The following is a 25381-nucleotide window of genomic DNA, read 5'->3' on the forward strand; positions in this document are numbered from 1 at the left end:
TAGTGTATGTTTACAAAGAAAGGGTGCACATGCACCGGTGCATACCCGTAAATCCAGCCCTGAGTACAGATGAAGTGTAAAATCAAATTATCATGATACAGTAAGACGGGATTACTTTGCACATCAGGGGTTACTTTACACAAAATATGAAAAGAGTTGCACAAGCCCCTGTCAGTAAAACCATTAACTATAAAGAGAAAGTTTCAACTGCTGAATGTTGAGTCTTGGTCTTGCAATCCGCCCCTGCTTCACGGGGATTTTTTTCTGCTCCTGAGTTCACGACCGGATGATCTCGAGGTATTGAATATCGCTCAGGCTTGGCAGGATTCTAACCACAACCATTATAAGAAGTGTGGAAGATGATTTTCGTTAAAAAATAAGAAAAGAAAAAGAAAAAAGTCGTTAAATTTCTAACGCCATAATTTCGGTATTTTAAATGTTTTAATCTTTGGTAAAATCTGCCTAAACTAGTGATGAGCGCAAGAGTCTTGGTCTTGTAGTTTTTGCAAGAGTCTTGCATGCAAGACCAAGACCAAGACCATACCTGCAAGGCCAAGACCAAGACTCTTGCGCAAGTCTTGCACAAGTACCGGAACTACTTGAATTTTTATAGAATGTAAAAAGGAAGAGGAAATATTTTTACATCTTTCACTTGAATTTCTTGGCTTCAGAAAAATGCCGTTGGAGTGAATGTGTTCCCAGTAGTTTATGCAATCCGTGTGAGTCGATCTGCTCTTCTAGCATATAGCTACAGTTTGTCGTTTCCAAGCCACACACAGGTGTCATTTTTTCCATGTGAGCTTTTTTGGTGGACAAAAATCGTGTGCATGGATTTTTCTCGGAGTTTTACCGTTTTTTCCAATTTTCTTTATTCCACCATTTCATTCATTTCTCATCATCACCGTCTCCTTTAGCCTCGGGGCATAATCGTGACACGTTAAACTAGATATTTCATTTCATTTCATAACGTAATAGTGGTGTTCTTCTTCCAAAACTAAAGAGAAATGTAGTATTGAACATGTGTATGTTCTTGGCTCCGAGGTTCAAGAATCCGTTGAAAATTCTTAATGTGTACTCTTAAAATTAATATCAAAGTAACGTTTTCGTGTCATTGACAAAAACTTATTGCATATGACTGCAAGTTTGATTTCATGGGCGAATACTTATACGTTGAATAATTGTTCATCAATGTAACTTTTAGCTTCCTTATGTATACGGCGCATCGAGGATTGAGCGGTATAACATTATACAAAAATAAATAATCAATACTCAAAAGTGAAAGTGATTTTGTAGTTATTTCAAAAAACTTGGAGCTTGATGCCGTTATTTTGTATTTCTAATATAGGTCAAAAGTATTTATGTAAATTGAGTTTACACAAAAGACATAGACAGTTGAGTCGTTTTCAATTTTCACTCAAATTATTCTTAAATATCAAAAGGTTTGATTACAATTGTTATTATTTTAATTTTTCTTTCTCTTTTTTTGGCCAATATTGTTAAACATATCATCATAGGTTTTCTGTTAAACATGTCATCATCATCATTATCATCATAGGTTTTCTGCCATTATTGGCTAGTCACTTTCTGCAACTTAGAATCTCCGATGATCGGTGGTCCTCAGTTAGTCTCTTCGTCTTGACGTAGCAATTTTCTGTCTTAATAACTTCCTTTAACTACAGTCTCCTTCGCCCTCTCCCTCTCTTTTCTTCCACCATACCCTCAAGCAGGTCCCTCATAATACAGTTCCTCTTCAATCAATGTCCCAACCAGTTCCTCTTCCTCCTCTTAATTACATCTAAAATTCTTCTTCCCCCCTTTCTGCTACTATTTATAACACCTTCTCATTTGTTTCCCGCTCAACCCAGCTAATTCTCGTATTTTTTTCTCCATGCCTACGTTTCGAAAGCCTCCAATCTTTTCATCGCTTTTGCGTAATGTCCATATTTCTGTTCCGTAGAGTACATATTGTAATCAATAAAACGAAATCTCAATATTTAATTGGAGGTTTGTTCAATACGCACAAAGATTAGCTTATAGTGGTTGAAAAGAAAAAAAAAAATCTGATGCCTTTAGAATGTAAAAATAATTTTGCAATTCAGGGTATTTCAGTAATCTATGCTGTCCTAATTTTCTTTCATGGGTCTCAGGGGTAGCCTCCCCAGTTTGGGAACCAGTGGAATATTGGATCTGTTAAAAATATAAAAAGATTACGAAACGTTGTGATTTATCTTACAGGTAGTGAAGTGTGGGCACCCATTAAAAAGTAAAGGTCATCGCCTATGTTGACACTATCATCATACTTACACGAAGCTAAACTATATTACATTTAGAAACATACATTGTATTTCCGTTGCCGTTGGCGCATTGTAGAATTTATTATCCCTTGTATTCAGAGTAAAATTTACCTACGGAAAGCATATGATTTCTTAAAAGCAAGAATTGCAAGACTCTTGCAAGCAAGACCAAGACCAAGACCAAAACCCAGATCAAGATCAAGACCAAGACCAAGACCACTCGGGTCTTGATCTTGCATTTGCTCATCAGTAGCCCGAACTTTGTATCCCCCCTTCTCCACTCTATCAAAACATCGGGTCCTCCTGTCATTTAGAAAATGCGCTGAAATATTAGAATTTTTGTACTTGAATTTTCTTTTTTTTCTTGTTTCGTCTTTTCTCTTTTTGTGTGCATGATGATTACCAAAACAAAATTTATAGGACGACCTCAAGCACCGGCGCACGCCCGGACTCGTCGCACCTGGGTAAGAATAACCTAAATGTACTAAATCACAAAATCTTTGAGTCTTTGTTTTGCCCTGAGAATCCTGGTTCTTGTTTCATGTCTGAGCCAATTAGGATCACAAACGGGTTAGAACAAGGTATGAACTATATTTGGGGGTAATTTCCAGTTCATTAAAACTCATGTAATTGCCCTAACAATTTTCATGATGTGGAGTAAATCTAGGTTTTGCTGTATGATAAAGCGAATTGGTTAACCATTACTAGAGGTAATTATGTGAAATTTTAGATGCCCATATACATCGTATGGTTTCCGCCCAATGATGCAACTTTCCAAAATAACAACGTGCCAGTTCATACTGCTGAAGCTATTGAGGTGTTGTTTTATGATCACTGAAATGAACTACAATATCTATTTTGGCTTATCTAATGCGCGAATTTCAACGTTATTGAGTACCTGTGCTTGAGCTCACTGTTAGATTCTGAACTAGATATCTTGCTGACATAACTGAGCGTTGCACTACATATCTACAATGTTACAAAAATCTCTTTGGAAACCATTCATGACCACTGGCGTCTCTGACATGTAAAATTTTGGGCGAGGGGCCTCAAAGAAATTGATTTAAATGGTATTTCCTAGTCCAAGCTGTTTATTAATTTAGATTTCATTTTTACCCTTCTGCTTACCTTCACGGATCCCCTGAGGTATATCAAGAACTCTGTTATAATCGTTTCGCAGACTGAATATTATATTCCAAATAAAAAATATTATTATTTATATGTTATTCTATCGTTAGTAAATAAATAAATTAGAATAAAACATTGAATATTTTATACTTCAAAATATTGGGGGGACGTGTCCCCGTCGTCCCCCGCCAGAGACGCCCGTGTTCATGACTCATATGTCTGCACAGTAAGACGAATTAGGCTGTTACACAGGCTAACAGTGGTCCCATTCCTTATTAATCAGGTAAATTGTATTTTCTTAAGATCTTTCCATCACTTTGATGACCATATATACTGTATGTATGTATTCTGGATTTACACTCCCGACGTGATCGTGAATTGAAACAAGTCCAAGTCACTGCCATCGTCGATCCTCTGAGATGCATCACGACTCATCATTCACTATGACCTACCACCTAGCACTATTCACGCGAGACTCTTCATGACCCAACATAATGACTAAAGAAAATAGCTTGATAGTTTGTAGTATCGAATGAATGAATTTATTACATACGTGCATTACATTTTATGGATCCAATTTTCAATCTGCGAAAGGACTCAGTTTCTATCATCCTTTCTCGGTAAGAAGTGATCCCTTGTATTCAGGGACGTATACAGGAATTTATTTTGGAGGGTAAATTATATTAAAATTTGTAAAATTGCCCCTAAAATTAGACTAACCTCTGCGTACGTCCCTGCTTCTATCTGAACTATGTACACTCATGTCCAAAATGATTGTCGCATATCTATAACTGTCTTCTTGTAAGAATATAATTTGATAATGATTTTGCAGGGTATTTTTAATACTAATACTATGTGTATAACCGGGACATATATATTTGTGGTAAATTTGATAGGAAAAGACTTGTAAATACGAAAATTAGAATGAGTAAAACAAAATATTACTAAATGGACAAGAAAGATTTATTTTCGTTTTATTGTCCTTATTTTCTGCTCTTTTGACATGAAATTTGCCACATGCATTTCTTTGCCGATTATACAGATACTAACATTATAAGAAATACCGGACAAATTCGTTATCGGACTAGATTCCTACAACAACATATTTATAGACATGAGTGTACATAAACTTAATGATTTAGATCGACCTTTTAGAAGGAATGAGTGATAGCTATAGTGAATATTATAGGTCACAGTTGAACACGATTCCCGTTAGCATACATTTAATACACAGAAAAGCAAATTCATAAGACATAAAATTAAGATGATTTTTTAAACCTTTATCTTCCAGCTTAATTTACTGCCACGGAGATCTACTAGAGACAATCCAACTGGCCCATCTGTTCACCGACTCCAAAACTTTCGTCGACAGGAAATTGAATTATCAGCCAGAACTGGTCCTCGAGAAGTTTCAAGACCTCATGAATGAGACCGATCACAATGCTACACAGGAACAGCTTCGTGAGTTTGTCGAAGAAAACTTTGGACCACCAGGAACTGAACTAAGAACTTGTGCCCTTTCAGATTGGAAACCAAATCCAGCGTTTCTTCAGAACATTGCAGATCCAGGATTCAAACAATGGGCAACAGAGTTGCATTACTATTGGAAAAATCTTAGTAGAGAAATAAACCCAGATGTTCTAGAAAGTCCTGAGTTGTACTCCATTATCTATGTCCCGAATCCCTTTATAGTTCCCGGAGGAAGATTTCGGGAGTTTTATTACTGGGATTCGTACTGGGTAATTCGAGGCTTGCTGGTATCTGAGCTTTACGATACAGCAAGAGGGATGCTGGAAAATTTCCTTCATATCGTAGATACCTACGGGTATATTCCAAACGGAGGGAGAGTTTATTATCTGTCAAGATCACAGTTTCCGGTTCTTATTCTTGCTACTAAGTGTTATCTTTATTACACCAACGATACGGAATTTCTTGTGAATCACATAGATACGCTGGAAGCTGAATTTCAATACTGGATGCAGAAGTATCTGGTGACAGTTGAGAAAGATGGTGTGAACTACACTTTAGCCAGGTACAACGGAGTATCCTCTGGACCACGCCCTGAGTCTTACAGGTAGGTTATTTATTTATTTATTATCATACAAAGTTTAGGTTAAATACTTCGTATTCGTGCAATGAGAAGAACCTAACGTAAGAATTTTGAAATATACGAAACACAGTACAGGAGTAAAGTTCTCGGATTAATTTTAAAAATTGAAAAATATTATATGCAGGAAGGTTATTATGTCCCTTCAGCTATATATGTAGTCACTTCTCCTCTTGATACACAACTTTGCCTGTTGGTACAGAAATTGGAAGCTCTTGGAGGGATATTTTCTGGAATGCCCTTCAGTCTGCTCATCTTGATGACCTATGTCAGTGTCCTGCTTTTTTTTTCAATGCAGCTCCATAATATTACAGTTCTGTTGTGTGAGGATGCATTGTCGTGGAGGTGACTCCAATTGTCAGTAATGATTAGGGTAGACCGGGGCTATATCGATCATTTGACATTAAACAGCAAATATAAAATAGAAACAAAGGGATTTCCCCAAAACTGTTAATTTATTTCGAAACAGTAATCTTTGCTTTATATAAGTTCACAATTAAAAACTATATGTTTGTATTTTTAATAGTTGCATAAAAGAAAAAACTAAAACAGTACATATTTCAAGTTTTTGAAAAACTACGGGGCTATACTGATCACTGATGGGGCTAGTCTGATCACTTGCGCCATCACATGTTTACATACATTTTCCACAAATGAAATGTTTTTTACCAATAGCCCCGACACATATATCATGAAACCAACTGTTGCATGATTGGCAACGGATCCAGTCATCTTTAACAACACTTTCTTGGGAGTAGTAAAACAGACCACAGAAAGCACAAGGGACATTTTCCTCATCATTACGGACATTTGTAGTTTTCCGTCGTTTGTTCAGTTTGTTTTTCACAAGAGTAGGGCTAAGTTTCTCAGATGTTAAGTGGCATGCTCCCAGTTTTCTTTTGCATCGTTTTGTCTTATCTGGCTGTTTGGTTAGAGATGGTAGTATGTCAGAAAATTGTGAAGTGGAAGATGAGGTGCTTGGTAAATTTCTAGCTGTCCTAAGAGAGGAGGTTGGTGCAGTAGAAGGGACAGACTTGGAGCTAGGGCTATGATTAGGTTCGTCAGGTACGCTACAATTTCCAAGGAAATTTTCCGATGTCAAAAATTTGTCCTCGGGAATGGCATTGGGATTATAAGGGAATATCCCTGTGTATTGAAACCCTTTGGTAGCATAAGCTGGTGTTGCACTCCTATTCCAAGCATCCGTAAATATTTTCCCAAACAAAAATTTGCTGATTGTACCATCAGCTTGGTTGTGAACATGTGCTGTTGCAGCGTCATGGTAAAAAGTTTTCATGGGCTTAAAAACCGCTCTATCTAACGGTTGCAAACCGTGTGTGGTGTGGGGTGGGAGACAGAGCAGTTCTATGTCATGTTCTTTGTAAAATTCTACACATTGTAGGAAACAATGCGCGGCATGCCCATCTAGAATCAGAAGACATCTTTCCCGCACACGGTTCCTTTGAAAATGTTGAAGCCATAGTAAAAATACATCTTCGTTGATGTAGCCAGAGTCTGTCATTTCTACCATGGAACCTGGAGGAAGATCCTCTTGGAAGACTTCTTTAAATCGCTTTCCCTTGAAAATGATGAATGGGGGAATGAAAGTACCTGAAGCACTACAACACACTACTGCCGTTACATTCTAGCCTCTTTCTACATTTGTAATCTTAGCTACTTCACGCTTTCCCTTTTCTACTATAATTTTTGATGGTTTGTTATTTAATGGAAACCCACTTTCATCCACATTGTATATTTTTTCTGGTGTAAGAAGCAAACTGGGATTCGTGTCCGTGGCAACACTGCGATATAGGTGAAAATTCCTGTACAACCCTTCTATTCGTAGACTCAGCCCTAGCTTTGGAAAGACCCTCTGGTTTTCTCAGCGAAAGGTCAGGATGTCGCTTCATAAACCCAGAAAATCAGTCCTCTCCAGCTGTCTTTTTAGTGTCCCAAGTTTTTCTGATTTGATGCTTCTCCGCAAAAATAAACGCAGCCTCTTTAACTAATATTGGTGTAATACCGAAGCCTCTACTTGTCAAATCTTTCAACCTTTCCGGCAACTGGATCTCTTCATCTTCCGAAAGGATGGTTGGATGTCCAGGTGGTTTTAATATGATATTTTCTTCCAAGGCCTGGCCTTTTCTGGCACTCGTAACTCTATTCTGGGGGCGCGGTGGCTCAGTGGTAGAGCATTCACCTCCGGTGCTAGGGGTCCCTGGTTCGATCCCAGCCCGCGCCGTGTGGACTTTGTGGTGGACAAACACCGTGCTCGTGGGTTTTCTCGGGGTTCTCCCGTTTCCTCCCACTTTCTTCATTCCACCATTTCACTCATTTCTCATTATCACCGTCTCCTTTAGCCTCACCGGCATAACCGTGGACGTTAAACTTAAAGATTTCATTTCATTTTTCGTAACTCTATTCTGTAATGTCGTAAATGGTACTTTGAAGAGGTCCGCCGCAGCACGAAGACTGATATCTTCACGAAATACGCTTGAAACAGCCTTATTCATTTTGTCCTCCGCCCATCCCCTTTGACTTCTTTGTGCGCACCATCTGCAACGATAACGACAGTTACCGCAATTAATTTTTTGAGTGAAGTAGGAAAAAACTTGCTGATCGATATAGCCCCGGAAAAAGTGATCACAAAAGCCCCAAAAGCAGATTGTTTCTTTTATCAGTTGGCTACACTGCGCTATACAACCTGAGCGGCAAGAATGCACATATGACACAACGCAGATACCTACCGCTTTGTTACATACCATTGTCACTTTCTTACACACAATAATATAGCTGGTACAGCTTAAGTTCTAACGCTTAAATTTTTAACTGGGCAAAATACACATGTAAAGTACATACCTTGATTCCAAAATGCTTTTTTTCCAGGCACAGAAGTGTTCAAACAGGACCAGTGTTATGCGCGTCTTACTCGTGTTAACTCTCCTTTTCGACTGATGCCATGCAGTTTGCCAACTCATACATCAGCAAGTCACTAGAACCAAATATTCTTTCTTTGATCGATATAGTCCCTTGATCGATATAGCCCCGGTCTACCCTATGAATATTCTTTGAGCGGAAATAATGATAGTTTTATACATATGCTATATATATATATATATATATATATATATATATATATATATATATATATATATATATGTGTGTGTGTGTGTGTGTATGTGTGTGTGTGTACAGCGTCGCTTTTAGGTTTTGGCTTCTAAGTAGCAATTTGCGAAACAAATTTAAATCTCCATCGCAATTTATAAATTTTGTATTGCATTTTTAAAAACAAATGGAAATATAATTTATGCAGATGAAATAATAAAAATAAATATTTTTATACAACAAACACGTGACAATGAAAAGTAAAATAGAAGAAAATTTATCTATCGATATATATAAATGTGAAGAAAGAAAAGAAAGTGAGAGAAGGAAAGATGACTTGGAATAGCAAGTATTAGAGAAAAACAAAGTCTTGAAGAAGCTATTGAAGGAAGGAGGAGTTAGAACGTACAGGAAAGGGAGAACTAGAATATTAGATTTGTTGAAAAGAAAGAGAAGAGAAACAGAGATTCAACGAAGTGAAAAGGTATATAGAATTAGGTGCAAAGAATAGGAAATGGGTTATATAGGGGAAACAGGGAAGAAGTTAGAAGAAAGGATTAAACAACATAAGGAATACATAAGAGGGATAATAACACAGTATATAAATATGTGAAAGAAACAGGACACAAAATAGACTGGGACGTTGTAAAAGGATTAGGAAGGGGAAGAAGAAGCATAATAAGGAAATGGAAAGAGGCGGAATGGATATTAAGAGAAGAGAGAGAGATGATGATGATGAATTGGAATAGTAGACTGAGTATCTATGATTTGTGGAGAAAGATTTTGGATAGAGCACAAAAGAAAGAAAAATATAACACAGGTATGATAAAGAGTACGGGCAGTCAAATGGAACTTTATTCTTTGTGGTACCATTACGCACCCGCCCTTTTTTTTGGTCAAGTGGCCAACTTCACTAGTACGTTTTATTTCTTCATGACGAACCAGAAATTCAGGGTTTCGATATTGTTATGATCGCCATGTTGAAGGTGATTAGTGGATTTCAAAATAGTGTTCGAATTCTTTTAGCATTTGCAGAGACCTTTGCAATGAGGTATTACTCGACTCCCTTTTCATTTGAAATTTTCGAGTTCTGACTACTTTGGACCCCCTTTTTGGGTCACACAGTTTCTTCTTTTTTTAGGGCCAGAGTCACCATGTGGAATATCATTGGAAAGCGTGTGTCTTGCACTTCCCGAAACTGTGACGGTGCTTACATTATCTTAATTAGTAAACTCTGTATACTCTATTTCGCGCACCTTCATTTTTTTTTTTGTGTGTGAAAACAATTGGTACACGAAAAACGGTAGGTAATACGGACAAATGTTTCGTCGGGCAATCTCATTTTTTCCCCACCTTTTCGAATGTGCATTCGAAACATATCGTTCCCATTTGAAAATCGCAAGAACGGGGCATGTGCCCCCCATTACACCACGAAGGGGGGCTTTCGGGATTTTGTAAATAGTTTCTACGGATTCTTTGGACCCACATTTGTCATGCAGTCATGCATTTTTTTCATTTCAACTTGATAGCATATACCGTTCTCGAGAAAAAGGTAGTGTCTGAGTCGCTCTGGAACCCCCTATATATATATATATATATATATATATATATATATATATGTGTGTGTGTGTGTGTGTGTGTGTGTGTGTGTGTGAATATTTCCTCATTAAAAGTCAAGATATGTATGCAAGAGTTCTTAAAAATGAAAGGAAGTATCTTGTTCGTTCTTAGAAATGACATCCTCTCATTTTGTGAATTATATATGCTGTAACCTTTAGATTTTATTTCATGATGTGTCTGATGAAGGCAATGATATCTTACGGAAACTCTAACAATATTATTTATTAAAAGTGATTTTTGCTTTGATGAGATTTTAGATTTAAATAAGGCAAAGAAATTCCAAAGCTAGGATAAATGGCATGCACATATACCCGTCTGGGAAAGAGTACTGTCGGGGTAAGATTCCTAGCGGGAAGTCGAAGAGGAGATAGAAAAATGATCGAAAACTTCCGATATTAGTGTCGAATGCATAGTTTTCCTGGTCCATGAGCTGATTGGTGACAGTTTGGATGCCCTTTGAGTCCAAGTTCAGGCCATAGTGAAGGTAAGAATCAGGCCCGTAGCCAGCCCAAGAATGTAGGGGGCCCGGTAGAAGTTAGGGGGGCCTGACCCAACCATATTATAGTTCATTTGCAAGCCTACCGTGAAAATTTTAGTGGGGCCAGTGAAAATTTAGTGGGGCCCGGCCCCCCTTGGATACGAACCTGGTAAGAATCCCTAACACACCTAGAGGGAGTGAGAGGGATGACATAAAATATGACCGAAAGCGGCCGATATTAATGTCGAATCATAATTTTCGGGGTCTTGAGTTGAACTATGACCCTTCTGATGCTGTTTAAGTCCAAATTCAGTCTCCTCTAGTACTGTTGAGGGGGAGGTGGTGACATGAAAAACTAATTTAAAATATTAGTATCGAATCCACAGTTTTCGCGGTTGATCGGCTACACTCCTTATACCATTTAAGTTTACTTTTGACCCTCATTAGCACCCCTAGGGTGCTGGAAAGGGGTTGACATGTAAAACTAATCAAAAACGATAGATTTTAGTCCCGAAGGGGTTGCTTAGGTAAATAGCAACACTCTCGATGCCATTGAGGTCCGATTTAAGGCCCCATTGGCATCCGTGAGGTGAAATGGTAACATGTAAAAATATCGAAAATGACCAATATTAGCGTCTAATCGTTAGTTTTCATGGTCGCTAAAGTAATTACTGGCAGTGCAGATGCTGTTTAAGTCCGACTTCAGTCCTCAGTGGGGAAAGACCCTTCTAGCACTTCTAGCGGAAAATTGGAGAGGCAAACATAAACATGATTTAAAAACGACCGATACTAGTGTCGAATCCATAGTTTTCGTTTATATTACCAGTGATACTCCAGATGGTATTTAAGTTCAGTCCCCATTAGCATCCAAAGAGAGATATTGCTACATGTTAAATAATTGAAAATGACCGATATCGGATCTGTAGTTTTTGGGTCCCTAAGTTGATTGGTAGCAGTTCCGATGACTTTTAAGTTAAAGTTCAGCCTTCAGTAGGATTAATCCCCCCTAGCACACCTGGGAAGAGTGGAAGAGGTAACAGAAAATGATCTCAAACAACCGATATTAGTGCAGAGTCCATAGTTTTCGGGGTCGCTGAGGATGAATACGAACAATCCCAGTGCCATTTAAATCTAAGTTCAGCCGTCATGAGTACCACGATGAAAGGGGGGGGGGGAGGGATGACATGAAAAAGTAAAAGAAACGACCGATATTAGTATTGAATCCATAGTTTCGGAGTACGTAAGTTGATTGGTGATATTTTCTATACCATTTAAGTGTACGTTTAACCACCATCCTACGTTGATGGCAAAAGTTGACATGTAAATATATATATAAGTGTCGAATCCATAGTTCTTGATATCGCTGAGAGATTAATAATTACAGTCCCGATAGCGTTAAAGTCCAAATTCAGCCCCCCATTGGCATGAAGAGTGTAAACGGATTTAAAAAATAAATAAAATGTCTCAACTGTCTGAGATTAGAGTTGAATCCACATTTGGGTTCGTCAAGCGATTAGGTTAGGTTACAAAGGCGATGACATTTAATCCTAAGTTAAAAATAAAATTTCGAAAATGACTTAGATATGTGTCGAATTCATAGTTTTGGGGGATGGAAAAACGTCTGGCCGTTTTCAATGACTTTTGGAAGATACTTAATACCCACTTTAATTTTTCAAAAATCATATCAATTTGATTAAAGATGTATTCTGTGTTGCTAGGTTATTTCAATATTTATACCAAAAGTAGAGTATTTCAATATTTATATATCTTTTGTATTTTTGTCAATACATTTTTATTGAAATAAATATTCTAAGAGTGAAGGAATTCAATTATTTCCCATAAACCTATTACCCCCGTGCAAAGAACGGGCACTTCAGCTATTATATCACATTTAATGACCAAGAAATGAGTGAATCGAGGCTGAAGATGGACTTAAATGGCGTTGGGAATGTTAATATTCATTTCAGAGACACCGAACATAATGAATTTGACACTAATATCAGTCATTTTGTACGTCATATTTCAATCCCTCCACCACTACCAAACGTCAGTAGTAGGGGCCCCGTTATGGCGAACTGCGTAAGCAAAATTTTTTGTGACGTCATAGGTCAAAGGTCAATGACCTTGGCCCGGGGTCAATGACCTAGCGGTACTTAGGACCACCCCCTCTAAATTTCGGCAGGGGTACCATGGCCTACGCCCTCTAAATTTCGGCAGGGGTACCATGGCCCACCCCCGAAATTTTGGCAGGGGTACATAGGAACACCCCCCTTAAACTTTGGAAATTACCAATTTTAAAAATTGGGTATGGTAGCCTAGGACCATAGTATGTACCTCTATTAGTATTTAGGGTCCACCTCGTTCCCTTTCATGGGAAAAAATTGCAATATTCAAATTTCGTTTTTTTAACCTAATTTATCCCCTTTGATGACGTATTATTACCTTATATAGTTATATGGACGTATACAAGGGTCCATTTTCTTTCATAAGATATTGGTATATTGATGCACCCCTTTAAATTTTTGGAAAGAGTACATTGGCCCATTCCTTAAATTTTGGAAATTGCCCATTTTAAACATTTGGTATAATAGTATAGAAACCTAGTATGTATCACTATAAATTTGGCTGGTCCACCTCGTTCTCTTTCATGGGTACAAAAGTGCCAAATTTTAGTACAACCACATGTTTGCTTTTTGGCCCAATTTATCCCCTTGGATGAGGTCCTATTACCTTATATGTTTACATGGTCATGTATATTGGTCCATTCCCTATCATAAGACATAGGTACATTTGTGCACCCCCGGGAGGGGTACCTTGGCCCACCCCTTAAATTTTGGAAATTGCCAAATTTATAATTTGGTATTATAGTGCATGACCTCAACATGTATTATGATTAATTTGGATGGTCCACCTCGTTCCCTTTTAGGGGTACAAAATTGCCAAAATATAATCGTAAGCAATACGCAGTACCACGTGTTTGGTTTTTGACCTAAGTTATCCCCTTTGATGAGGTCTATTACCTTATATGATTACGGGGGTCCACTTCCTATCATAAGACACGGGTATATTGATGCACCCTTCTTAAAATTTGGAAAGGGCCCACCCCGAATTAGCTGCTTTCAGTCGATATTTAATTTATTCGTGGATTTGGTTTTGATTTATTAATGTTGATCCTAGAGATATGAAAGTATGCATTTTATCGAAAGTATTATTTGATATCTTAATGTACCGATAATTTGCAATATTACGATCCCGACGAAATTGTTTTTTAATATTCTCTGCATTTACTTCTAAACCCATGCCCCTGAAAGCGTTCAATAAAACCTTTGCATTCATTTCTATTGTTCTCCTCTCGTGCTACTTTTGTATTGAAATCCCCTATGTGGTTGGGGTGTTGGTCAGGTACTCATTCGATTTCTCTGTAGAAACTGTTTCTTATATCGTAATACTATACTTTCAAACTTCTAGACATACTTACGTGCCCTGAACCAGCTTCAGTAACAGCCAGAAGAGAGGAAACAATGGCGAAAGTAGAACAATTATCATCTTGAAGTGATGCTCGTCCAGAAGGTTAAGTTTCAACTATATTAAAGACTTTAAACAGAACTGAAGAGCTAATTCGTATTTTAACAACAGGAAGTTGATCAATATTACAAGATATGAAAGAACGGAAGTGATGCAGAGTACGTGTTTGCTGAAATACAAGCGAAACCTTGATGGAATAATAGAGATGGGCAAAGAATTGATTGCATCAGCAATTCGTTACAATAAATGTTTCTGTTTTTCAGAAATTCTCTTTTTTTTTTCTTTTGAATCAGATTCCAGCGGAAAAATAGAAATTCAACATAGATCCGGCTCGGCTCGGTCCTAGGATACACCACGAGCTCTCTAAACCTGCAAATATTAATAGATTGTTTTTAGTTTTCATTTATCAAGTTTCTCTCTCTCTCTCTAAAAACATGACAGAGATTCTTATATCAGAGACAAAATGAACTGAAATCTTTAGTTTCAAGTAACACTATTATGTTCTTTAGTCTAAAGCAGTAATAATTCTAAGGGGTGGTCTGATGAGAATTACCCCCAACAACAAGCCACAATTTTTTCTCTGGACTATATATCCTATCGTGCTTAATCAAGATTCAGAATGATTTGGAATTATTACTTTTCACCCCCAGTATATGAAACTCCCACTCCCCCGGACACAATTTTCTTAAATCATCACTGGTGTAAAGCGCAGAGGTACATAGGACCACCACCCCTTAAAGTTAGGAAATTGCCCAATTTGGTATAATAATATAGGTTCTTAATATATACCATTATAAATTTCGTTTCCTTTCATGGGTAAAAAATTGTCCAAAATGTAAATTTCGGAAGTGATTATTCCCTTTGATAAGGATGAATGTGTACAGAGGTTTCTTACCTTTATATTTTTATGTTCCCCTTTAAATTTTGTTGGGCTACATAAAACCATTCCTTAAATTTGGGAATTATCAAATAGCAAGTTGGTGTCCCTCTTATGGCCAACTACTCAAATTTAAAGGTTATTGACCGGCTTTATCATTGAATGAGTACAGGATTTATTACCTTTTCATAAGACACAGGTGTATTTATATACTAATCTTAAATTTTGGGAGGGGTACACTTCTTATTGTCAAATTAATAATTGGTAGTTCTTCTTAGAAATGGGTGGTATCTCATTCTTTGGGTAAATCATTGTCGAATATTAGTATGATCACGTGATCTATTATTGACCTATGATAGGATGAGGTGTCCAGGACTTTGGTACATTGAAACTTTGTAGGATAATTTGAGAATTGTCAAAATGAAATTACGTCATTGGTTTTGATTATTCCCGCCAAATATAAACGTAAGCAACATGATATATCATGTGATTGACCTTGATGAGGTAGTGTACATGGATTCATTTCCTTTTCAAAATTCGTGGAAGTTATCAAATAACACATTTCTAGACAACAGTTGGTTCTGCTAAGATCAACAATTGACCTAATTGAGACCTAACTACAACATGTAATTATATGATTAATTCTAAGACTTAGGTATATCGAGAGAGGTATTCTTTAAATTTGGGAATTGTGATAAACAAAATTTTAGTATGAGGCGCGAAATTTGAAACAACACTTTGAACTTTAGTTAAGCTCATAATCTAAGATCATTGGCGGTGCTTGAATTAACCTTGAGTTTTCAGAAATCTGATAGTTACCCTTATTGAATTTTATGACTCATAGACGACGGCATTATATGCTACAACACTTCGAAATTTAGTCAAAAGGTGATGTAATCTGACACTGGCAAAGTTATTGTTGATGCCATTTGATTGGCTGATCACTATCTTTCATGCAATCTGATTGGTTGATCACTATCTTTCGTGCAATTTGATTGGCTGATGATTTTCAAATTTTTGCTGCATTCAGTTTTAAGTTTCGTTTACCATTTAAAAATCTTGGTTTTGTTCAACATTTTGTACTCACTGATAAATATGATCAAAACCGTTTATTTGTTGATCGAATAGATAAAAACCGGATAATATTTGACGGTTAACCACGGAACATGAAATTATTTGTTTGAAAATTTTTTGTTTGAAATTTTTTTCGTTTGAAACTTTTTGTTTGAAAATTTTTGTTTCAATTTTTTGTTTCAAAATTTTTTGAAAATTTTTCCTTTAAGATTTTTTGTAAAATTTTTGTTTTAAATTGTTTTTAAAAAAAATTTGAAAATTTTTTCAAAATTTGTTTGAAAATTTTTTCGTTTCAAAATTTTTGATTGAAAATATTTTGTTTCAAATTTTTTTCGTTTCAAAAGTTTGAAAATTTTTTGTTTGAAATTTTTGTTTGAAAATTTTTTGTTTCAAAATTTTTTTATAGTTTTTGTTTCAATTTTTTAAAGGTTTGTGCACTTATTAGTTAAGAACAGTTTCGTTACTGCTTAGAACAAACACATCTGGCAACACTGTTTATCATGATGCAATAGTACACGTCAAAACATGGGATTGTACTTGAAATGAAAAACACAAATCATTGAAATGGATCATTTTATTACACTGCACATACATCCATAGGATCTGGATATTATCGATACAACGTATTTTGAACTTCTCGCACTAGTTTGTTTTTAGCGCATAATTTTATAGAACGTAATCAGTTTTGCATCATCATTCGAGATAGTATTCATGATTACGTCATCATGCCTACTTGTCTGCAGTTTCTAAACACACGTGATGCGATGAAATCATTTACCGATTTACAACAGAATCTTAGCTAGCTACAAAGTTTGGGCCACGTGTTTGGTTTTGGCCCAATTTATCCTCTTTGATAAGGTTATAAGGTATAGACGGGTATCCCCTTTCAATTTGGTAGGACCCTTAGGGTGTCAAATGCTAGTACGGTCACATGATCGATGATTTGGTTTTAATGCGCGACGGGTCCCTTGTCAATGTTCTCTAGGAATTAGGTGGAAACTTTGCCCAGGGTTCTCGTCTTATATCGCACAGTTCTTTAGGAGAATCTGATAACGTTGTATGTATCACATTGATGCAATGAACAATAAAAACACATAGATAGGCATAAATTGTATTTTATTCATTTTTCTGGTTTCTTCTTTTTCTTTCTTTTGACAATATTTGTATATTGAGCTGAGTTTCTTCATTAGACCTCCTCCTCTTTTTGATTCTGATGATTTGTTTCCATGTTTTGCAGCATAGCATCGGTTTGCAAAGCTTCGTATTGTGAATTCTGTAAAAAGAACGAGGAAAAAAAGATGATTAGTATAGAAATAGATTGTGATAAAACAAATACACTCTCAATGATAAATATGATAAAATTACCTGGAAAGTATATTGTAGTAGTCTACGATCATTAACCGTGGGTACTATTGTGAACAAGTATTAAATTTCACGCAGATTTTTCTTGGGCTTTACAGTACAAATAAAAATAAGCACAATAACCACACACGGATGAACCAAGACTGCATTTGGGTATTATATTTATAGTACATACAATGAAGTTTTATGGATGCAACATGTTGTGGTACATAAGGAGGAAGTCCATAGCTGTCAAAATATTCTCCAACATCGTGATTATCAATATAAATTTCAATCCAATGGCTTCCTAATTTTCTGGATAGATCTGTATTTACAATGATTGCCAGAGAAAGAGAAATCCGTGAGGGCAACTCATCGCTTGCAAATACCCCGGTAAAATGACGAATTATCAAATAACAAGTTGGTGTTTCTTATAGCCAACTATTCAAATTTTAAAGGTTATTGACATATTTTATCTTTTTTGATACGCCTTTATCATTGAATGAGTACAGGATTTATTACTTTTTTTCATAAGACACAGGTGTATTTATGTACCAATCTTAAATTTTGGGAGGGGTACACTTCTTATTGTCAAATTAATAATTGGTAGTTCTTCTTAGAATTGGGTGGTATTTCATTCTTTGGGTAAAATTGACCTAATGAGATTAGGAGTCCAGGACATTGGTACATTGAAACTTTGTAGGATAATTTGAGAATTGTCAAAATGAAATTACGTCATTGGTTTTGATTATTCCCGCCAAATATAAACGTAAGCAACATGATGTATCATGTGATTGACCTTGATGAGGTAGTGTACACCTTGTCAAAATTCGCGAAAGTTATCAAATAACACGTTTCTAGACAACAGTTGGTTCTACTAAGATAAACAATTGACCTAATTGAGACCTAACTACATGTAATTATATGATTAATTCTAAGACTTAGGTATATCGAGAGAGGTATTCTTTAAATTTGGGAATTGTGATAAACAAAATTTTAGTATGAGGCGCGAAATTTGAAACAATACTTTGAACTTTAGATAAACTCATAGTCTAAGATCATCGGTGTGGTTGAATGACATTGAATTTTCCGAAATCTGATAGGTAACCTTATTGAATTTTATGACTCATAGACGAAAGGCAATACATGCTACAACACTTTGAAATTTAATCACAAGGTGATGTCATCTGACACTGGCAAAGTTACTGTTGATGCAATTTGATTGGTTGAACACTGTCTTTCATGCAATCTGATTGGTTGATCACTATCTTTCGTGCAATTTGATTGGCTGATGATTTTCAAATTTTTGAGTTAGGTCTCAATTAGGTCAATTGTTTATCTTAGTAGAACCAACTATTGTCTAGAAACGTGTTATTTGATAACTTCCACGAATTTTGACAAGGTGTACACTACCTCATCAAGGTCAATCACATGATACATCATGTTGCTTACGTTTATATTTGGCGGGAATAATCAAAACCAATGACGTAATTTCATTTTGACAATTCTCAAATTATCCTACAAAGTTTCAATGTACCAATGTCCTGGACTCCTAATCTCATTAGGTCAATTTTACCCAAAGAATGAAATACCACCCAATTCTAAGAAGAACTACCAATTATTAATTTGACAATAAGAAGTGTACCCCTCCCAAAATTTAAGATTGGTACATAAATACACCTGTGTCTTATGAAAAAAAGTAATAAATCCTGTACTCATTCAATGATAAAGGCGTATCAAAAAAGATAAAATATGTCAATAACCTTTAAAATTTGAATAGTTGGCCATAAGAGGGACACCGACTTGTTATTTGATAATTTCCAAATTTAAGGAATGATTCTATGTACTCCAACTAAATTTAAAGAGGAACATAAAAATATAATGGTAATAAACCTCTGTATACATTCATCCTTATCAAAGGAAATAATCACTTCCGAAATTTACATTTTGGACAATTTTTTACCCATGAAAGGAAACGAAATTTATAAGAATCTATATTATTATACCAAATTGGGCAATTTCGTAACTTTGAGGGTGAGTCACTGTACCTGTCAAATTTTAAGATGGAAGCATCGATGATCCTATATCTTAAGAAATAAAATAGACCCTGAACACCTTCATGTATTCATGTAAGATAATAAAACCGCCTCAAAGGGGTCAATAACCTCCAAAATTTGAATTTTTAATTTTTTTATCCATAAAAGGGAACAAATGGACCACCCAAATTTATACTAATACATATTAGGGTCCTATAGTACTATATTAATTCTTTACATTTGGCAATTTCCAAATTTTAAGGTAGAGGCCAATGTACTACTTCCAACTTTTCAACGAATGCACCAATGTATCTATATCTTAAGAAATAAAATAGGCCCCTATACATGCCCATATAATCATATAAGGTAATAAGACCTCATCAAATGAAAAAAATGGGTCAATAACCTCCGAAATTTGATTTTTTGGTAGTTCTTTACCAGTGAAAGGGAACGAGGTGGACCATCCAAATTTATAGTGGTACATATTGAAGTCCTGTAATATGATACCAAATGCTTATATTAAACAATTTCTAAAATTGAGTGGATGAGCCAAGGTACCCCCTCCCAAACTTTTAAAGGGGTGTATCAATGTACCCATGTCTTATGATAGAAAATTAATCCCTTATACATGACTATATAACTATATAAGGTAATAGGTCCTCGTCAAAGGGGATGAAAGGGGATGAATTGTGCCTAAAGCAAAACACATGGTACAACATATTGCTTATGTTTATTACCCAGCCCCCGCCATGTGAACTTTGTGGTGGACAAACACCGTATGCGTGGGTTTTCTCGGGGTTCTCCCGTTTCCTCCCACTTTCTTCATTCCACCATTTCATTCCTTACTCATCATCACCGTCTCCTTTAGCCTAACCGGCATAACATGGGGCGTAAAACTCAAAGATTTCATTTTGCTTATGTTTATATTTTGGCAGTTTTTTACCCATGAAAGGGAACTAGGTCATCCACCCAAATTTATCCGGATACATGTTGAGGCCCTGTACTATGATACCGAATGCTTAAATTGGAAAATTTCCAAATTTGAAGGGGTGGGCGAAGCTACCCCTCCCAAAAATTTAAAGGGGTGCATCAATACCACCCAAAAATATAGTGATCTATATTAGGGTTCTATACTATAATACCAAATGTTTAAATTGGACAATTTCCAAAATTAAAGGGGTGGGCCAAGGTACCCCCCCGGGGTGCATCAATATACACATGTCTTATGATAGGAAATGGACCAATATACATAACCATATAACCATATAAGGTAATAAGACCTCATCAAAGCGGAAAAATTTGGGCAAAAAACCAAACACATGGTTATACTAAAATTTGGCAAATTTGCACCCCTTAAAGGGAACGAGGTGGACCACGCAAATTTATTATGATACATATTAGGGTCCTATACTATGATACCAAATGTTTAAATTGAGCAATTTCCAAAATTGAAGGGGTGGGCCAATGTACCCCTCCCAAAAATTTAAAGGATTTCACAAATGTACCTATGTCTTGTGATAGGTAATGGACCCCCTATACACGACCATATAACCATATAAGGTAATAGGACCTCATCCAAGGAGATAAATTAGGTCAAAAACCAAACACGTGGTACAACGTATTGCTTACGTTTATATTTTGGCAATTTTGTACCCCTAAAAGGGAACGAGGTGGACCACCCAAATTTATCATAATACATATTAGGGTCCAATACTATGATACCAAATGTTTAATTTTGACAATTTCCAAAATTTAAGGGGTGGGCCAAGGTACTTCTCCCAAATTTTTAAAGGGCTGCACCAATATACCAATATCTTATGAAAGGGAATGGACCCCTTATACGTCCATATAACTATATAAGGTAATAGCACCTCATCAAAGGGGATAAATTAGGTTAAAAACCCCCGAAATTTGAATTTTTGGCAATTTTTTACGCATGAAAGGGAACGGCATAGACCCACAATACTAACAGAAGTACATACTATGGTCCTAGGCTACCACACCAAATTTTTAGACTTGGCAATTTTCAAAATTTAATGGGGGTGGTCCTATGTATCCCTGTCAAAATTTAGGGGGTGAGCCATGGTACCCCTGCCAAAATTTAGAGGGGTGGTCCTATGTACCCCTAGGTCATTGACCCCGGGCCAAGGTCATTGACCTTTGACCTATGACGTCACAGAAATCTTTGCTACTCGGCTGCATATAGTGGGGTCCCTATTACTACGTCCAGGGTAATAGGACTAAAATTGGACTTGAATGGCATCGAAAGTGTTAATATTCATCTCAGCAACGTCGAATACTCATACTAATAGCGGTCATTTTGGACGTTATTTTTAACACACTGAAACCTCCAATGATGATAGGTGTTGGACTTGAAGTTGTGCTTGATGAACTTGATGGACCAAACTATGAATTTGATACTAATATTGATCATTTTATACATTCGCATGATGGGATAATGATATGAATTGGTAATGGTTAACCCATGAATATCAGGGACCACGGTGACTCACGAGGAAACGGTCCTAATGGGGCGTTTACACTTAGTCGATTTAGTCGCACGACTAAATCGACTCGCTGCATTTGACACTAAATCGAAGCAACTAGGCCGAATCACATTCATGGATGTGTTCAATTATTTCAACCACAGAAAATAGAACGTCATTTAATTCAGTTGCCAGTCGATTAGTCGCCTTCGATCAACAAGCGATTAAGTTGAAGTCCCATTTACACGGTCGATTAAGTTGAAAGTGACGTCAATTCAACTGAATCGAACGCAAATCGACTAAGTGTAAACGTCCCATAAGTGTAAACAACCGATTTGGCTGGGGTTGGGATATGTGTTACGGGACACCAAAGTAGGAGACACATATTTTGGCGTTTGGGCCCATACGCAGAGCTTCCAAAATACGGGGCCCCAAAGTGGTCCTACATGCTACAACTAGGAAGCGAATGACGTTACTTGTACACAACCGATTTGGCTGGGGTCCGGATATGTGTTACGGAAGACCAAAGTAGGATACACGTATTTTGGCGTTTGAGCCCATACGCAGAAATTTTCGAAGTACGGGACCCCAAACTGGCACTACATGTCATAACTAGGAAGCAAATGACGTTACTTGTACACAACTGATTTGCCTTCGGTCCGGATATATGTTACAGGAGACCAAAGAAGGAGACACGTATTTTGTCGTTTGGGCCCATACGCAGAAATTTTCAAAATACGGAAGCCCAAATTGGCCCTACATGCCATAACTAGGAAGCGAATGACGTTACTTGTACACAACCGATTTGGCTTCGGTCCGGATATATGTTACAGGAGACCAAAGTAGGAGACACGTATTTTGGCGTTTGAGCCCATACGCAGAAATTTTCGAAATACGGGACCCCAAACTGGCACTACATGCCATAACTAGGAAGCGAATGACGTTACTTGTACACAACCGATTTGGCTTCGGTCCGGATATATGTTACAGGAGACCAAAGAAGGAGACACGTATTTTGTCGTTTGGGCCCATACGCAGAACTTCCGAAATACGGGGCCCCAAAGAGGTCCTACATGCTATAACTAGGAGGCGTATGACGTTACTTGTACACAACCGATTTGGCTGGGCTCGGGATATGTTACGAGAGACCAAAGTAGGAGACAGGTATTTTGTCGTTTGGGTTCATACGCAGAAATTTCCAAAATACGGGGCCCCAAAGTGGCCCTACATGCTATAACTAGAAAGCGAATGACGTTACTTGTACACAACCGGTTTGGCTGAGATCCGGATAAGGCTATTATAGGCCCAAGTCGAAGACATGTAGTTTATCTTCCAACAAAACCTGACAGGGCGGCAAGCTTTACTTCCGCCACTGTGCCCTGTTTCCTGACAGCACACGCCGTATCGATTAAATATTAATGTTCACTCTCTTGCACAAAAGTGTACCGCCCGGTTTCCATACATCCTAGCCATAGAAATACAAGCTTAAAACGCAAGCATTCTTTCGCTCCGTTGATAGTCTCGCTGTCAGCAGATCCCCCTCGACGGCTCGTTCCAGCTGAACATCTGTTCAGAATTGCATGGGTACCACATACACCAACTTCATGGCCTTATTGAAAATCTACCAATATCGGCCCCTGTACATTCGACATTCCTTTTTGTGGGACTTAACAACAAACACAAGTCTCATACCTTTGGATATATTATAACATATTCCAACCCAGGCCAACATTCTGCACCAGTAACGCCATTCGCTTCCTAGTTGTGGCATGTAGGGCACTTTGGGGCCCCGTATTTCGGAAATTTCTACGTATGGGCCCAAACGCCAAATTACGTGTCTCCTACCTTAGTCTCCCGTAACACATATCCGAACCCAAGCCAAATCGGTTGTATACAAGTAACGTCATTTGCTTTCTAGTTATAGCATGTAGGGCCACTTTGGGACACCGTATTTCGGAAATTTCTGCGTATGGGCCCAAACGCTAAAATACGAGTCTCCTACCTTAGTCTCCCGTAACACATATCCGGACCCAAGCCAAATCGGTTGTATACAAGTAACGTCATTTGCTTTCTAGTTATAGCATGTAGGGCCACTTTGGGACCCCGTATTTCGGAAATTTCTGCGTATGGGCTCAAACGCCAAAATACGTGTCTCCTACTTTGGTCTCCCGTAACACATATCCGGACCCCAGCCAAATCGGTTGTGTACAAGTAACGTCATTCGCTTCCTTGTTATGGCATGTAGGGCACTTTGGGGCCCCGTATTTCGGAAATTTCTACGTATGGGCCCAAACGCCAAATTACGTGTCTTCTACCTTAGTCTCCCGTAACACATATCCGGACCCAAGCCAAATCGGTTGTATACAAGTAACGTCATTTGCTTTCTAGTTATAGCATGTAGGGCCACTTTGGGACCCCGTATTTCGGAAATTTCTGCGTATGGGCCCAAACGCTAAAATACGAGTCTCCTACTTTGGTCTCCCGTAACACATATCCGGACCACAGCCTAATCGGTTGTATACAAATAACGTCATTCGCTTCCTAGTTGTAGCATGTAGGACCACTTTGGGGCCTCGTATTTCGGAAATTTCTGCGTATGGGCTCAAACGCCAAAATACGTGTCCCCTATTTGGGTCACCCGTAACACATATCCGGACCCCAGCCAAATCGGTTGTATACAAGTAACGTCATTCGCTTCCTAGTTATAGCATGTAGGGCCACTTTGAGGCCCCGTATTTCGAAAATTTCTGCGTATGGGCCCAAACGCCAAAATACGTGTCTCCTACTTTGGTCTCCCGTAACACATATCCGGACCCCAGCCAAATCGGTTGTGTACAAGTAACGTCATTCGCTTCCTTGTTATAGCATGTATGGCCACTTTGGGGCCCCGTATTTCGGAAATTTCTGCGTATGGGCCCAAACGCCAAAATACGTGTCTCCTACTTTGATCTCCCGTAACACATATCCGGACCCCAGCCAAATCGGTTGTGTACAAGTAACGTCATTCGCTTCCTTGTTATAGCATGTATGGCCACTTTGGGGCCCCGTATTTCTTAAATTTCTGCGTATGGGCCCAAACGCCAAAATACGTGTCTCCTACTTTGATCTCCCGTAACACATATCCGGACCCCAGCCAAATCGGTTGTTTACACTTAAGACCGTTTCCTCGTCAGTGGTAGAGCGTTTATCTCTGGTTTGTGAGGTCCCTGGTCCGACCCCAGACTGCGCTAAGTAGACTTTGTGGTGGACAAACATAGTGTTCCTGGATTTTCTCGAGATTCTTCCGTATCCAGGGGAGGTTAGGGGGCGG

The 25381-nt window shown here is 37.7% G+C and overlaps 1 protein-coding gene and 1 non-coding gene across 4 annotated transcripts in view; both read left to right on the top strand.

The window, feature by feature from the left end:
- LOC145690789 (trehalase-like) overlaps nt 1-25381 on the top strand; it is an 89066-nt gene that overhangs the window by 26419 nt on the left and 37266 nt on the right. For all 3 annotated transcript variants that reach the window (XM_081766065.1, XM_081766063.1, XM_081766062.1), the window contains exon 2: nt 4714-5496. In XM_081766065.1, coding sequence (XP_081622191.1) covers nt 4844-5496 — 653 coding nt within the window. In that variant the 5' untranslated portion in view covers nt 4714-4843. The remainder of the gene's footprint in view (nt 1-4713; nt 5497-25381) is intronic.
- On the top strand, nt 7700-7771 carry TRNAR-CCG (transfer RNA arginine (anticodon CCG)). The gene has a single exon. It is a non-coding gene; the product is annotated as a tRNA-Arg (tRNA).

This window comes from Thermobia domestica, chromosome 7 (assembly GCF_964235325.1).
Source record: "Thermobia domestica chromosome 7, izTheDome1.hap1.1, whole genome shotgun sequence".
Lineage (NCBI taxonomy): Eukaryota > Metazoa > Arthropoda > Insecta > Zygentoma > Lepismatidae > Thermobia > Thermobia domestica.